The sequence below is a fragment of the Carassius gibelio genome, chromosome A5 (genome assembly GCF_023724105.1).
Source record: "Carassius gibelio isolate Cgi1373 ecotype wild population from Czech Republic chromosome A5, carGib1.2-hapl.c, whole genome shotgun sequence".
Classification (NCBI taxonomy): domain Eukaryota; kingdom Metazoa; phylum Chordata; class Actinopteri; order Cypriniformes; family Cyprinidae; genus Carassius; species Carassius gibelio.
The window spans coordinates 1,730,001-1,746,691 of NC_068375.1; the positions used below are offsets into that span (position 1 = coordinate 1,730,001).

Below are 16,691 nucleotides of genomic sequence, written 5' to 3' on the forward strand. Positions count from 1 at the left end.
GGCAAAATGGCTCAATAGCGCCACCTATACACTTTCAACGGAGTGCGTATACACTTTAAACGGAGTGCGCCTTGAGCTATGTTTCACGTACATGTACAAGAATCGGTACACACATGTAACACACCAATATCTACGAAAAAGTCTCTTGGTACGAAGTCCGAATCCCAACAGGAAGTCAGTTATTTGGAATTTTCTCTGCAAAATTAGTGTTGTTTTGGCCATTTTCAGGGGTTGTACTTTAACGAACTCCTCCTAGATATTTATTCAGATCAACACCAAACTTGGTCAGTGTAATCTAAAGCCTTTTGCGATCTTAAATTGCGAAGATCTTGAGGTTTCGTTAAAGGGCGTGTCCATGGCGGCCTGACAAATTTCATTGTTTCGCCATGAAATAGGATGTTGTTGTAACTCAGGCATAAAGTGTCCAATCCTCCCCAAACCTCACATGTTCGATAAAAGTCCTGCCCTGAACACATCTGAAGGCCAATATTCCATTATAATGATAGCGCCACCTGCTGGCAACAGGAAGATTGGCACATATATGGAATAAACATTGATATATTCTACTTATATTTATGAGTTTAAACGCATATTTCTCACCGTTCACCTATTAACTAAAGCCACTCGCTGCCGGTGAGCCCGGGTGCGAGGGCCCGTTCATCGCTGCTTGCAGCTTTAATTAGGGCCCGAGCACCGATGGTGTGAGGACCCTCTTGGAATTGCTCCGTTTATTATTATTATTATTATTATTATTATACTTCTCCAAAATGAATCGCATTTTTGAGGGCCTAAACATACTCAAAAAGTCATGAAACTTTGCACACACCTCAGAACTGGCGAAAATTTACATCTGATATGGGTTTCAGAAGTGGGTGTGGCAAAATGGCTCGACAGCGCCACCTATACACGTTCAACGGTGTGCGCCTCGAGCTATGTTTCACGTACATGTATGAAAATCGGTACACATGTGTAACTCTCCAGTACCTACAAAAAAGTCTCTTAGAGCAAAATTCTAAACCCAACAGGAAGTCGGTTATTTTTAATATTATGAGCAAATTTTGTGTCATTTTTGCCATTTCCATGCGTTGTATTTTAACGAACTCCTCCTAGAGACTTATTCAGATCAACACCAAGTTTGGTATGCCTAATCTAAAGGCCTTTGCGATGTTAAATTGCGAAGCTTTTGAGTTTTCGTTAATGGTCGTGTCCGTGGCGGCCTGGCGAATTTCGATGATTCGCCATGAAACAGGAAGTTGCTATAACTCAGACATACAATGACCAATCTGCCCCAAACTTCACATGTTTGATGAGTCTCCTGACCTGAACAGATTGACATGCCCATATTCAGTTATAGTCATAGCGCCACCTATTGGCAACAGGAAGTGACATATTTTACACTGCGATGAACTACTCCTAGAAATTTTATGACATCAATGTATTTTTTGTGGTCAGTCTAATCTAAAGGCCTGTGCGATGTTAAGTTTTGAAGATCTTGAGTTTTCGTTAAAAGGCGTGTCCATGGCGCCGTCACGAAGTTCGATGTCTCGCCATGGGAATAAAAGATGTTATAACTCAGGCATAAAATGTCCGATCTTCCCCAAACTTCACATGTGTGATAAGAGTCCTGGCCTGAACACATCTGAAGGCCAAAATTCCATCAGGTGTGGCAAAATGGCTCGATAGCGCCACCTATACATTTTCAACAGAGTGCGCCTCGAGCTATGTTTCACGTACATGTACAAAAATCGGTAAACACATGTAACACACCAATACCTACAAAAAAGTCTCTTGGTACGAAATCCGAATCCCAACAGGAAGTCGGTTATTTAGAATTTTCTCTGCAAAATTGGCGTTGTTTTTGCCATTTTCAGGGGTTGTACTTTAACGAACTCCTCCTAGAGATTTATTCAGATCAACACCAAACCTGGTCAGTGTAATCTTAAGCCCTTTGCGATGTTAAATTGCGAAGATCTTTAGATTTCGTTAAAGGGCGTGTCCATGGCGGCCTGACAAATTTCGATGTTTCGCCATGAAAAAGGAAGTTGCTGTAACTCAGTCATACAATGTCCAATCTGCCCCAAACTTCACATGTTAGATAAAACTTCTGCCCTCAACAGATCTACATGCTCACATTCAGTTATAGTCCTAGCGCCACCTATTGGCAACAGGAAGTGACATGTTTTATGCTGCGACAAACTACTCCTATAATTTTTTTGAGATTAACATATATTTTGTGGTCAGTCTAATCTAAAGGCCTGTGCAATGTTAACTTTTGGAGATCTTGAGTTTTTGTTAAAGGGCGTTTCCATGGCGCCATGACAAAATTTGATGTCTTGCCACAGCAAGAGAAGTTGTTGTAACTCAAGCATAAAATGTTCAATCTTCCCCAAACTTCACATGTTTGATAAGAGTCGTGGCCTGAACACATCTGAAGGCCAATATTCCATTATGATAGCGCCACCTGCTGGCAACGGTAAGATTGGCACATATATGGGATATACTTTGATATATTCCACTTATATTTAGGACATTAAATGCATATTTCTCAACGTTCACCTTTTTACTAAAGCCACACGATGGCGGTGAGCCCGGGTGCGAGGGCCCGTTCATCGCTGCTTGCAGCTTTAATTATTATTATTCTTCTTCTTCTTCTTCTCCCGAAGGAATCGCATTTTTGAGGGCTTTAACATGCTCAAAAAGTCATGAAACTTTGCACACTCGTCAAACCTGGTGAAAATTTTCGTCTGATATAGGATTCAGAAGAGGGTGTGGCAAAATGGCTCGACAGCGCCACCTATACCAAGAAAATCAACAGCCTTCCAGCTATGTTTCACGTACATGCACGAAAATTGGCACACATATGTAACACACCAATACCTACAAAAAAGACTCTTGGAGCGAAATTCTAAACCCAACAGGAAATCGGTTATTTTTAATATTATGAGCATATTTTGTGTAATTTTGGTCATTTCCATGTGTTGTATTTTAACGAACTCCTCCTAGAGAGTTCTTCAAATCAACACCAAATTTGGTATGCCTAATCTAAAGGCCTTTGCGATGTAAAATTGCGAAGATCCTGACTTTTCGTTGAAGGGCGTGTCCGTGGCGGCCTGGCGAATTTCGATGATTCGCCATGAAAAATGAAGTTGCTATAACTCACACATACAATGACCAATCTGCCCCAAACTTCACATGTTTGATGAGACTCCGAACCTGAACAGATTGACATGCCCATATTCAGTTATAGTCATAGCGCCACCTATTGGCAACAGGAAGTGACATATTTTATGCTGCGACGAACTACTCCTAGAAATTTTATGACATCAATGTCTTTTTTGTGGTCAGTCTAATCTAAAGGCCTGTGCGATGTTCAGTTGTGAAGATCTTGAGTTTTCGTTAAAAGGCTTGTTCATGGCGCCGCGACGAAGTTCGATGTCTCGCCATGCGAATAAAAGATGTTATAACTCAGGCATAAGATGTCCGATCTTCCCCAAACTTCACATGTGTGATAAGAGTTCTGGCCTGAACAGATCTTCAGGCCAATATTCCACCGGGTGTGGCAAAATGGCTCTATAGCGCCACCTATACACTTTCAACGGAGTGCGCCTCGAGCTATGTTTCACGTACATGTACAAAAATTGGTACACACATGTAACACTCCAATACCTACAAAAAAGTCTCTTGGTACGAAATCCGGATCCCAACAGGAAGTCGGTTATTTTGAATTTTCCCTTCAAAATTGCTGTTGTTTTTGCCATTTTCAGGGGTTGTACTTTAACGAACTCCTCCTAGAGATTTATTCAGATCAACATCAAACTTGGTCAGTGTAATCTAAAGCCCTTTGCGATAATAAATTGCGAAGGACTTGAGGTTTCGTTAAAGGGCGGGTCCATGGCGGCCTGAAAAATTTCGATGTTTCGCCATGAAAAAGGAAGTTGCTGTAACTCAGACATACAATGTCCAATCTGCCCCAAACTTCACATGTTGGATAAGACTCTTGACCTGAACAGATCTACATGCCAATATTCAGTTATAGTAATAGTGCCACCTATTGGCAACAGGAAGTTACATATTTTACACTGCGACAAACTACTCCTAGAAATTTTATGACATCAATGTCTTTTTTGTGGTCAGTCTAATCTAAAGACCTGTGTGATGTTTAGTTGTGAAGATCTTGAGTTTTTGTTAAAAGGTGTGTCCATGGCGCCGTGATGAAGTTCAATGTCTCGCCATGGGAATAAAAGATGTTATAACTCAGGCATAAAATGTCCGATCTTGCCCAAACTTCACTTGTGTGATAAGGGTCCTGGCCTGAACAGATCTGAAGGCCAATATTCCATCGAGTGTGGCAAAATGGCTCAATAGCACCACCTATACACTTTCAACGGAGTGCGTATACACTTTAAACGGAGTGCGCCTTGAGCTATGTTTCACGTACATGTACAAGAATCGGTACACACATGTAACACACCAATATCTACGAAAAAGTCTCTTGGTACGAAGTCCGAATCCCAACAGGAAGTCAGTTATTTTGAATTTTCCCTTCAAAATTGCTGTTGTTTTGGCCATTTTCAGGGGTTGTACTTTAACGAACTCCTCCTAGATATTTATTCAGATCAACACCAAACTTGGTCCGTGTAATCTAAATCCTTTTGCGATCTTAAATTGCGAAGATCTTGAGGTTTCGTTAAAGGGCGTGTCCATGGCGGCCTGACAAATTTCATTGTTTCGCCATGAAATAGGATGTTGTTGTAACTCAGGCATAAAGTGTCCAATCCTCCCCAAACCTCACATGTTCGATAAAAGTCCTGCCCTGAACACATCTGAAGGCCAATATTCCATTATAATGATAGCGCCACCTGCTGGCAACAGGAAGATTGGCACATATATGGAATAAACATTGATATATTCTACTTATATTTATGAGTTTAAACGCATATTTCTCACCGTTCACCTATTAACTAAAGCCACTCGCTGCCGGTGAGCCCGGGTGCGAGGGCCCGTTCATCGCTGCTTGCAGCTTTAATTTTTTTTTATAATTGTAGCCTACATAAAAGGTGAAACAAAACAAATATTTGGATCGTCCCTTATTTTTTCCCTTATTTTCTTTAAGAATAAACACTTATTTACTACAAGAATAAACATGATAACATATTATTAATTCATAGAAATAATTTAAGCAATTAAAACCTTTTTTTAAACTTTAAATACTATTAAACTAACTTTAAAATTAAATACTATTAAACTAACTTTAAAATCTCAAGGAGTTTATAAGTTAAAAAGGGGAAAATGTACCAGTGCATGTTAAATAGCCTAAATGAACTTTTGTTAACAATATAATTAGAATTAACTGTCACAGTGTCTGGGTTGTGTTCCCTGGGTTTCCATTAGATGTCCTCCTTTCCCACGGTGTCTGTCACTTTATGAACTGTCTGTTCCCTTATTTGGTCACCTTCCTCCTTGTTTGGGTTAATTGATTATTCCCCACCTGTCTCCGGTTCCCTCATTACCTTCTGTGTATTCATACCCGGTCTGTCTGAGTATGTGTCACGAAGTCCTTGTCTAATGTTTAGTTATCCTGACGTATATCCGTAGTCTTGATCTTGCCTTGTGTTATTGTCTGTTTTCATGTTGGATTTATACTCTGGTTTTGACCCCTGCCTGGACTGTTTACCCTTTTGATAACCCCTAATAAACGACATACCTGCACGTGGATCTCTCTGTGTATTCCTGTATCCCGGTCGTGACACTAACAATATAATTTGATTTTTTTTTTTTTATGAACAATTCCTGTATAAAATGGGACAGCAACCTTTATATCAAACATTTTTTACTCGTCCACAGCTGAGCAACGGGAGAGGCGGATCTGCATCAGAGCACGCAACGTGAATGTGATGAACAAAGTCATTTTCAGATGCAATGAAAAAAAAAAAAACCTGGATAGCCTAGATTAGGCACATGCAGACTCTGCTCTGAAGTATATAATAATTATAATTACTCTTAACGCACAGTAACAAATTTTAACGGATTAATCGCCTATTTTCATTTGCTGCATGTTTTCTTTATTTTGAATTTTCTAAACACGCTAAAAAAATAAATTGTTTGTGAGAGGAAAAAATATGAATCGTGTATAGGTTGCATTTTAACAGATTAATGACCTATTTTCGTTTGCTGCATGTTTTTTTTTTTATATTATAAGATATTATAGAATCTAGATATTATAGAAATCATGTATAAGTTGCATTTTATTACATTAAGAAATAATAACGACTAACCTTATGTTATAATGTACCAACAGGATATTTTTAGTTCCCTTCACTTTACAACAAATCCTTTTAAATTTAACAAATATATCAGAACAAAACAAGAATTAAAAATATATAATTCTAATGGATAAATATAATTGCAGTATATAATACTATAGGCTTAGCTATAAACAAAAAAAATTTTAATTTTAATTTTAATTTTAAATAATAATATTTAAAGCTAAGCATAAGGTAAGGTTGGGCTCTCTCATTCTCTCATTTGGGAGAAATCCAAACGTTTCCATATTCGTGATTTTGCCCATTTGAAGTTTAACTATTATCCCTGATGTAAAATAGGCTTTGTAGTTAACGCGTGTTTCAGTATCGATGGAAAAAATCATAATTAACAATATGTCAAAGTGGACCGGTGCCTGCGCCGAATGGCTCGGTGAACTGCTGTTGTTTCTAATGAATATTTGTACGCGAGGCACCAGCCCGATCAAACAGTTAAAACAGATAATTCTCAATTTTTGGTGTCACATAAGGCATAATTCAAAAATACAAAATGTTAGTAATGTAAGCATAAGGTAAGGTTGGGCTCTCTCATTCTCTCATTTGGGAGAAATCCAAACGTTTCCATATTCGTGATTTTGCCCATTTGAAGTTTAACTATTATCCATGAGGTAAAATAGGCTTTGTAGTTAACGTGTGTTTCAGTATCGATGGAAAAAAATCATAATTAACAATATGTCAAAGTGGACCGGTGCCTGCGCCGAATGGCTCGGTGAACTGCTGTTGTTTCTAATGAATATATGTGCGCGAGGCACCAGCCCGATCAAACTGTTAAAACAGATAATTCTCAATTTTTGGTGTCACATAAGGCATAATTCAAAAATACAAAATGTTAGTAAAAATCTAGAATAATTATAAAATAATTTTTAAATATAATAATTTTTGCTCTGCATATGGAAACAAAGATTTTCTTTTAAACCAAGAATGAACCTAAATTAAATAAAAAAAAATGTAGCTTTATATATATATATATATATATATATATATATATATATATATATATATATATATATATACACACACATACACACACATAGGCCTTTTATTTACTGTTTAATTACAATAGCATGCATATGATCCTTTGTGTAAAGGTCGTCTTTAAATTTTTGATGAGTAGACTGTAGTGCTGCAACAACGCGTCGACATCATCGATTACGTCGACTACAAAAATACGCTGACGTGCGTGAAATGCGTAGATGCGTCACACTGTTTACATTTCGCGTGATGGCGACTTCTGCTCCTGGGAATGGAGAAAGTTGCAATCTATCACAAAAACAGAGACCACGGTTATCAAAAGTATGGAAATACTTTAAACAGAGGCCAAATAAAATGGTCCTTTGTTCCCTTTGCAAAAACGAATATGGTGTAACACGGCAGCACAACTGTGATGCACGAGCACCTCTGAGGAAAACATACTGGTGCTCTCCGGTGTTATGGTTTAACTGGTTACCATGTTATCTTGTGATCAACTTCCTGGTTTAGGTCTCCACTGCAGATGTGATGGAACGACCGCAGCAAATTTGGCGATTCTAAAAGCAAAACTGATGTGATATTATTAAGTGTCTAATAAACGCAGATTTGCTCATTGCATGATTCTGATATTCTTGGATTACAAGTAATTGGTATGATGACCAGTAGCGGCTGAAGTAAGTAGGATAAAAAATAAAGTCTGTGTTGGCGCGGGTTTCGAACAAGCGTTAAAATACGGTGCGCCGCGAGACAACAGTCACAAACCACTGAGCTACCGATCTACACTGAATCAGCTCCAGATCTCTGGATTCAAGACAGGACTCTCTGCATTACATCGTGCAGCTCAAGGAAATGTGATCGTGTTAACTTGTGACCTGTGTTTACCTATTATGAAAAAAAACTATAGCAGAACCCTGACTACATTTTATGGTTTGTGATGCTATTTCATGACGTCTCAGACAACTGTAAATTTGTAGCTACTGTGGTTTAATTAAACGCTATCGTTAACTCCTATTTACCATAGTAAAATAATTTTATTTGCCTCTTTATTTTTGTATAATGTAAAAACTTCAACCACATTGAAGAATATTTTGGAAAAAAAAAAATGAATATTTTTGTAAAGTTATCCAAAGGATTCATTAGCTAATCAAAAAAGAACATTAATGATTATTTTTATTAAAATAAATTATTAATCTAGAGTAGTCGACTAATTGAAAAAATAATCGTTAGATTAGTCAACAGAAAAAATAATCTTTAGTTGCAGCTCTAGTAGACTGTAGCCTAAGACTGTCCTACGTTTTGAAATTAACTCACTGTAAATGTTTTAATATTTTTTAAAGATGTTACAATGTTATAACATAGTTATTGTTGTTTTACTTTATCCTTTTATCTCATTGTACAATTACATTAATTTCGTAATCTGTCCCTTTAAATTAAAAAAAAAATAAATTAGCCTACTTCAAGCATTCTAAGCAGCTTGAATAATACCTGTTAATATTTATTATAAACCACTGTAACTGTCTATAATCTAACAAACAAGTTTATTATGAAAATGTGTACAACAGATAAATTAGACTATAAAGAAATTGCTAACAATAGTGCTGTATAATAGAGCATGTTTTAGGTTTTTAGGTGTCTAGATGCAGAAATGGACAAATACAATGTAAAATAAAATGTCATTGATTTAATTAAATATAGATTAATTCTTGTTAGAGCAAAATATTATTATTATTATTATTATTATTATTATTATTATTATTAATAATAAATATAGCTCCAAGCAGCAATTACGGGGCCAAGCACTCCACCGGCAAATTGAGGAGCTAAGCATGACATGGAGAATCACACCAAATGCAACAATGAGCAATTACAGCAATTTTAATATGATTGTAATTGAAAAGGCTGAAAAATCATAAATACAGCCACTAGTAATATGATTAAGTGGCCTATCATGTTTGACCAACAGGTGGCGATGTAACCAAATCATTTTGGTGTGTTCTGTTTGAGGTGACGACAACACACAAAAAGTTTGGTGTCAATATGTTTAAGCATTGCAAAGATACAACTTGAAGTGTCATTTTGGCATCATGGCTCGAATTCATCACTGTGGTATGCGAATGTAGTTTTGTCTATCGACACGAAATCCATAACATTTTGTCAGTACAGTCTAAAGATCATCGGATTCAATTTTGGTGAAAATCGGATTAACCGTTGATGAGTCCGCAGAAGTAGGTTTACAACATAAATGAAAATGGCGGACAGGAAGTTCGGCTTACTCTGGCATATTTGGTATCTATGTTGTTGGCATAAGCAAGGGACTATTTTGAGACCAGTTTCATTGTAATAGGCTAATGCATTAAAAAGTTATAAGCATTTTTATAAGTGTAATTATTCATGGTTAATTAATGATTCATGACTCTTGACCAATAGGTGTGGCATGGTCAGTGTGAGGTGCCGATGACACATACAAAGTTTGGTGCAAATATGTCAAAGCGTTGCAGAGATACAGCCTCAAATGTATTGTGGCACCCTTCCAGCAAATTTGTTGATGCGCTAAATGTGAACCGTTTTGTATATCGACACGAAATCCATAAATTTTTGCCAGCATGGTCTGAAGATGATCCACGTCAAATTTGGTGAAAATCGGACTAACGGTCTAGGAGGAGTTTGAAAAAGTAGGTTTTCAACATTAATCAAAATGGCGGACCGGAAGTATGGCCAATTTTCGCAAAATTGGCTTCAATGCTCTCGGCATGACCCACAGAATACAGGGAGACCATTTTAATTTTAATAGTCTAATTTATTCAAAAGTTATTAGCATTTTTGTGATATTTCATTATAACTCTTGACCACAAGGTGGCGCTGCCAGCAAACTTTTTGAGTACCTTCAGGGCATGGAGCCGAATATTTTTGTAATTATTTTCGCTACGATGCGATGCTGTGTTCAAAATTTTTTTTAAACATTATTCAAAATGGCCAACGCCTAAAATGGCCGACACGGGAAAATTGGATATCATTCGACTCGGCATGACTCACTGAATCTAAAGAGACAAGTTTTGTGATTTTTGGCCAAACCATTCAGAAGTTATAAGCCAAAATATGCATTTTTCATATCTCCTGACCACTAGGTGGCGCAGTGTCGAAACACTGCAGGTAGTCTCAGGTCATGCTTATTATAACACACACCAAGTTTGGTCTTAATATGCCAAACCGTTGCTGAGATATAACCTCACGTGTATTTTTGCGTGCTTTTCATCATATTTTTTCACGTGTCATTCGAGAACTTTTTGCCAGCATGGTCTGAAGATGGTCTGAGCCAATTTTTGTGAAAATCGGACTAACCGTCTAGGACGAGTTTGAAAAATGGTTTTTCTAAAAATTTAAAATAGCGAAAAATACTAAGCCTTGCGATTTTTGAATTTTGGGGATCATTGAACTTGGCTTGAGCCAAGGAATTTTCATTTTCTGGCTTACGGTTCAAAAGTTGTTCAATATAAATATTGAAACTTTGGAAAAATGGTGGCGCTAGACAGTTGGAGTTAGAGACTTCAAATTTGCTATAGTTAATGTTGGGACTTTTTTCTATCAGTGTACCAAATTATACAACTTTCCCGCAATCGGTTCTATGGGCTGCCATAGACTTGTGGAAGAAACAGAAGAAGAAGAATAACGCCAACAATTACAATAGATGCCTGGCCCCTAATAATAATAATAATAATAATAATAATAATAATAATTACATAAAAAAAGCAGCCAAGCTATTTTTATTATTTTATAGATTAAAATTGAAGACAAAAGCAGCTGGTAAATGCGGTCACTTTAATATTCAAATCATGATCCACTTCAGATTTAATTCTCAACAGTTTATGTTCGCGTGGCTGTTTTCGTTTATATTTGCCAAGCTATTATGTATTTTGAAATATTGTCTGTGATATGTCTGTTCTTACGACGAAAGGGAGAATCAGCATCCTGCAGCTTGAGAGATCGATGTTATTCTGCCCTTAGACAGTCTCGCGCGGTCAAATATTCTTTCATTATTTACACTTTTACACAGCTAACAAACATCTGAATGTAGCTCTTGTTGTGTTATAATGGGTGGATTATGTGCATTCGCAGAAATATATATATTTTTAAAAAGCTCTTAAAAAAAAGAGAACTTTTTTTTTCTAAACTCGTGACACTGAAGGCGCTCATCGGAGCGATGATTTCAGATAAGTCAGAAAGACTGCCACAAATATTTAATTTTCACCCTTTACAGCTTACAAACATCTGAATTTAGCTCTTGGTGTGTTCTAATTGGTGGATTGTGTGATATCGCCGTAATATTTAATTTTTAAAAGCTATAAAACAAGAATAAATGAATTTGTTGTGAGTTTGTGACTCTACAGGCTCGTGATCAGAGCGGTGATTTATCTCTCGTCTTTCTCACGTATCTCTGGCCAGACATCAATTATTAATGAGCCCTGACCCGGTAATAATCAGATATGTTGGTTTAGCTTGTCATTGTTAATTACATCTAAGTATTTATTTGTATTTTTAACTGATTTAAAAGTGGAACTAAGAGAGACTCCTCCCTTTCAGTCCTGGAATTGCTCCTGTAGGGGCGCAATTTCTCTCAGACAATGGAAGCCTCAGCACACATACTCAAACAGACAGCATTGACAGAGAGACAGAGATCAGATGACTGACAGTTTTTTTTTTTTAATTTTCTGTTATCCATACAGTGTTGTAAAGTCGTGCAACTATGCATATTTCTTCAGAATTACTTTTTTTCTGTATGAAAAAAGTTTTTAAGTGTTTGGAAGCTGCAGTTTAAAAATACAAGACAATTAATGATTCCCTTTTTACTGTCATTAAAAAAAAATCACTACAACAAAACCGTTCAAGCTTCAAATTGACAGGTGTAGAATCATAGAAACATAATATTAACATAAAGTGGATTAGAGACTTGCTCCTGCGAGCCCCTGCGCAACATCATTTGCACGAGTGCTGGTGCGAGAGGGTAGACACTTGTGTGTGTGGGATCCAGGAGAACAAAATGATTCACAGGACTACTGAAAATAGAAATATCTAAAGATAAAAAATCTAAAACAAATAACTCCTTATTCATCTATTGCACAAATGCAACATTAACTCGTAAAATATAAACGATTAACGCTGCAAGTGTATATGCAGAGTTTCTATTTAGGCTATAACTCACGTTTGCAGCGTTGAGCAATGCAGTGCTGAAATTTGCATGCTCATAAATCCTCTCATTATAATACACAAATTGTAGACCTTATAAAAGATTAATTATGCATATGTTTATTGTTTTAGAACAGAGAGATTTGTGAGATAGACGATGAACTGAGATGTCTTTTAGAGATTATAAAACCAGCGCTACTTGCTGGCATTCAGCCATACAAACCATGTATGCAGCAGCCTCTTGCTTTAAAAATAACTGTTCTGTGAATGTTGATGATGTAATAACAAATATTTATTAGGAGCATGTAGCTTATGCTGGGTTTTCATAAATTTCATGGAGAAAAATGTAACGTAACAACAAATGTAACTAATTACTAATTACTTTTGAAATAAAGTAATAATAAAACTAATTTGATTACTTTTTAAAAGTAGTAATCAGTAATTAGATTACATTTTCAGAGTAACTTGCCCAACAGTGGACGTCACATTGTAAAAACTATTAATTGTTCTTGCATCCATTCTACTCACTAATTATATTTTTATTGTTTTGGCAGTGTATGAATAAGCATTCCACAAGCACACTGGATTTGAGTTTGATACACAATTGTTAAGAATATGACTTGCACAGAGGAAGCAGAAGCACAATTTGCAGAGATAGATCTGCTATTAAGTATGTTTCCGAGTGAAGAAGAGTTACAAGTTGATGAGCTTTCCCATGCTGAGCTCAGGGCTTATGTGGAGGGCACAGCTCATACTCCTCCCAGCATCAGACCCCAATTCAGCATCAAGCTGAAGGTGGAGAACCCTCCAGTAAGTATGTGAAGTACATTAAAAAATATTAAAACATTTGTGTTCCTCATAATTTAATTTTTTTGTCTTTTTTTTTTTTTTTTTTTTATTATTCTTTTTTATTCCTAATAGGTGAGCATTACATTGCTGTGCACATACCCAACTGACTACCCAAAAGTGTTGCCAGATATTGCTGTCAGGTATTTAAATAACTTAAGTTTTTTATGTTAATTAATGCTAATGGGTTTTTCATAAACTCTTGTGATTTTGTTTAGTCAGTGACATACTTGTTTTTGCTAGGGTGTAACAACATATCTGCCACTATACAGTGGTGTGAAAAAGTGTTGGCCCCTTTCCTGATTTCTTATTTTTTTGCATGTTTGTCACACTTTAATGTTTCAGATCATCAAACTAATGTAAATATTAGTAAAAGATAACAAGTAAACACAACATGCAGTTTTTAAATGAAGGTTTTTTTTATTATTTAGGGAAAACAAAATACAAAAGTACATGGCCCTGTGTGAAAATGTTTTCCCCCTAAACCTACTAACTGGTTGGGCCACCCTTAGTAGCTACAACTGCAATCAAGTGTTTGCGATAACTTGCATGGAGTCTGTTACAGCGCTGTGGAGGAATTTTGGTCCACTCATCTATGCAGAATAGTTGTAATTCAGCCACATTGGAGGATTTTGAATATGGACAGCCTTTTTAAGGTCATGCAACAATCTCAATAGGATTCAGGTCTGACTTTGACTATGCCACTCCAAAGTCTTCTTTTCTTCAGCCATTCAGAGGTGTACTTGCTGGTGTTTTTGATCATTGACCTGTTGCAAAACACAAGTTCACTTCAGCTTGAGGTCACGAACAGATGGCCAGACATTCTCCTTCAGGATTTTTTGGTAAACCGCAAAATTCATTATTCCATTTATCATATTTTACTGTTGGTATGATGTTCTTTTTCTGAAATGCAGTGTTACTTTTATGCAAGACGTAATGGGACACACACCTACCAAAATGTAAACTTTTGTCTCGCCAGTCCACAGAGTAATTCCCAAAAGTCTTGGGCATCATCAAGATGTTTTCTGGCAAATCTGAGACTAGCCTTTGTTCTTTTTGTTCAGCAGCCATTTTTGTCTTGGAACTCTACTATGCAGACCATTTTTGCCCAGTCTCTTTCTTACGGTGGAGTCATGAACACTGACCTTAACTGAGGCAAAAGTGAGGCCTTCAGTTCTTTAGATGTTGTTGTGGGGTCTTTTTTGACCTCTTGGATGAGTCGCCACTGTGCTCTTGGGGTAATTTTGATTGACCGACCACTCCGGTTATCTATAAATATATAGCGCTTTAAACAATTGCGTCGTTTTAAAAAAAAGATTGCGTCAAAGCAACTGAACAACATTATTTAGGAAAACAGTGTCAATAATGCAAAATGACAAAGGCAGTTCATTTATTTTCATTGATGTCATCATCTCAGTTAAGTTTAAATAGTATCTGTGCAATAATTTGCAATCAAGTCAACAATATCACTGTAAATGAAGTGTCCCCAACTAAACAAGCCAGAGGCAACAGCGGCAAGGAACCAAAACTCCATCGGTGACAGAATGGAGAAAAAACCTTGGTAGAAACCAGGCTCAGTTGGGGGAGCCAGTTCTCCTCTGACCAGAATGAAAGCAGCAGTTCAATTTCAGGTTGCAGCAAAGTCAGATTGTGCAGAAAAATCATCTATTTCCTGTGGTCTTATCCTGGTGGTCATCTGAGACATGGTCTTTACAGGGGATTTGTATCTGGGGCTCTAGTTGTCCTGGTCTCCACTGTCTTTTAGTGTTGTAGAGGTCCTTTCTAGGTGCTTATCCACCATCTGGTCTGGATACGTACTGGATAGGGCTGCAACAAAGATTATTAGAATAATCGATTAATCTAACAATTATTAGAATGATTAATTGACTAGTCATCGATTATTTTGTTGATTTAATCAGTAGACATTTATTCAGCTTTTGCAATTTTTTTTAAAAATATTGAGTTATACATATTCTAACAAATAAATTAAGGGAATCACTTCAGCTTTTAAAAGTCATATGTAATTACAGTTATACAATTAATTTATACAAATAAATATATTTGGCACAAAATATGAGATTGCAGAGAATCTCTCTTATTCACCATTTAATTATTGATTTACCTAAATATATATTTTGGTAAGAAACAAAATAAAGGTTAAGTGATAACATGTTTCATTTTTTTGATAAAGTAAAATTCACAACATAATCTCTCTTAAAATACCTTATAGGGTTATGATAATCAAAACAGTCAGATCAAGCTTTGATCTCTGCAAACCAAACTATACCTTTAATTAAATGTTCTATTTAAATGTTTTTCCCACTAATAAAAACAATTTTTATCATTAGCTAGCTACACTGGAGAGCTGCTTTATAACAAAAAATCTAGTTTTAATTCTAACTGAAAGCGATACTGACTCTGGTTTTTCATGTTTAATAAAACTGTAAAGCTGCTTGGTTTAAGGCCATCTATAGTACTAAAGTACTACTTAAATGTGATGTGACTGGACTTTACTAGAGGACTGAACTATAGAGCATGTGCAAACATTAGGGGTGTAACGGTACACAAAAATCACGGTTCGGTACGTACCTCGGTTTTAAAGTCACGGTTCGGTTCATTTTCGGTACAGTAAGGGAAATAAATGGAAACATTAAACTGCAGGTTGTTTATTACTATAAACTTTTTTTTTACAATTTGTTTACATTTACTTTTTAATAAAATATATGTAAAATTAAAAAATAATAAGAAATAAAATACTGCTGCAAAGTTCTCCACTAAATAAAATACTCTGTCTCAATCCAAGATCATGTAATAAAATATAATGAAAAATATTAATAAATAACTATGATTACAGTGCAGCATTACCAGACCCAGCTTGTAGACCTGCCCATATTTAAAAAAATATATATATATATACCACTTTTCCAAAGTGTAAAGTGCAGCATCAACAGTTTCAGTTTTTAGACCTGCTCAGATTTAGTTATTGCCTTGGACCGATCGGAATTAAGAGCAAAGGTCTGTTTAAATGCCGACGGGAGCTGCGTTTGAATTACAATTGTTTTTTTCCTAGTTGTAGTTATGTTCACACTCGCGTGATGCCTTTTGAAAACCTTAGGCCGTTGACACACTGGCATATTGCACCTGTCAAACATAGTCTATTTTGCCGTCAATACTGTGGACGGTGTCCTTTATCAGTAGGCTTTATATTTATGCTCAACATGAAGTATAGATATTGTTGTCGTGAAGAAAGATCCTTGGTCTGTCACCTACAGTAGCAGCAGCGCGCCAGAAGCGTGCCTGACGCGGTGCTGGCGTGCTGCTGCTGCTGTAGGTGACAGAAGAAGGCCACCGACAGACCAGGATCTTGTCTTCATG

General features: G+C 36.4%; 1 protein-coding gene across 1 annotated transcript in view; it reads left to right on the forward strand.

The window, feature by feature from the left end:
- rwdd2b (RWD domain containing 2B) overlaps positions 1 to 16,691 on the forward strand; it is a 64,969-nt gene that overhangs the window by 35,899 nt on the left and 12,379 nt on the right. The window contains exons 2-3 of the mRNA XM_052591260.1: positions 13,025 to 13,280; positions 13,392 to 13,459. Coding sequence (XP_052447220.1) covers positions 13,086 to 13,280; positions 13,392 to 13,459 — 263 coding nt within the window. The 5' untranslated portion in view covers positions 13,025 to 13,085. The remainder of the gene's footprint in view (positions 1 to 13,024; positions 13,281 to 13,391; positions 13,460 to 16,691) is intronic.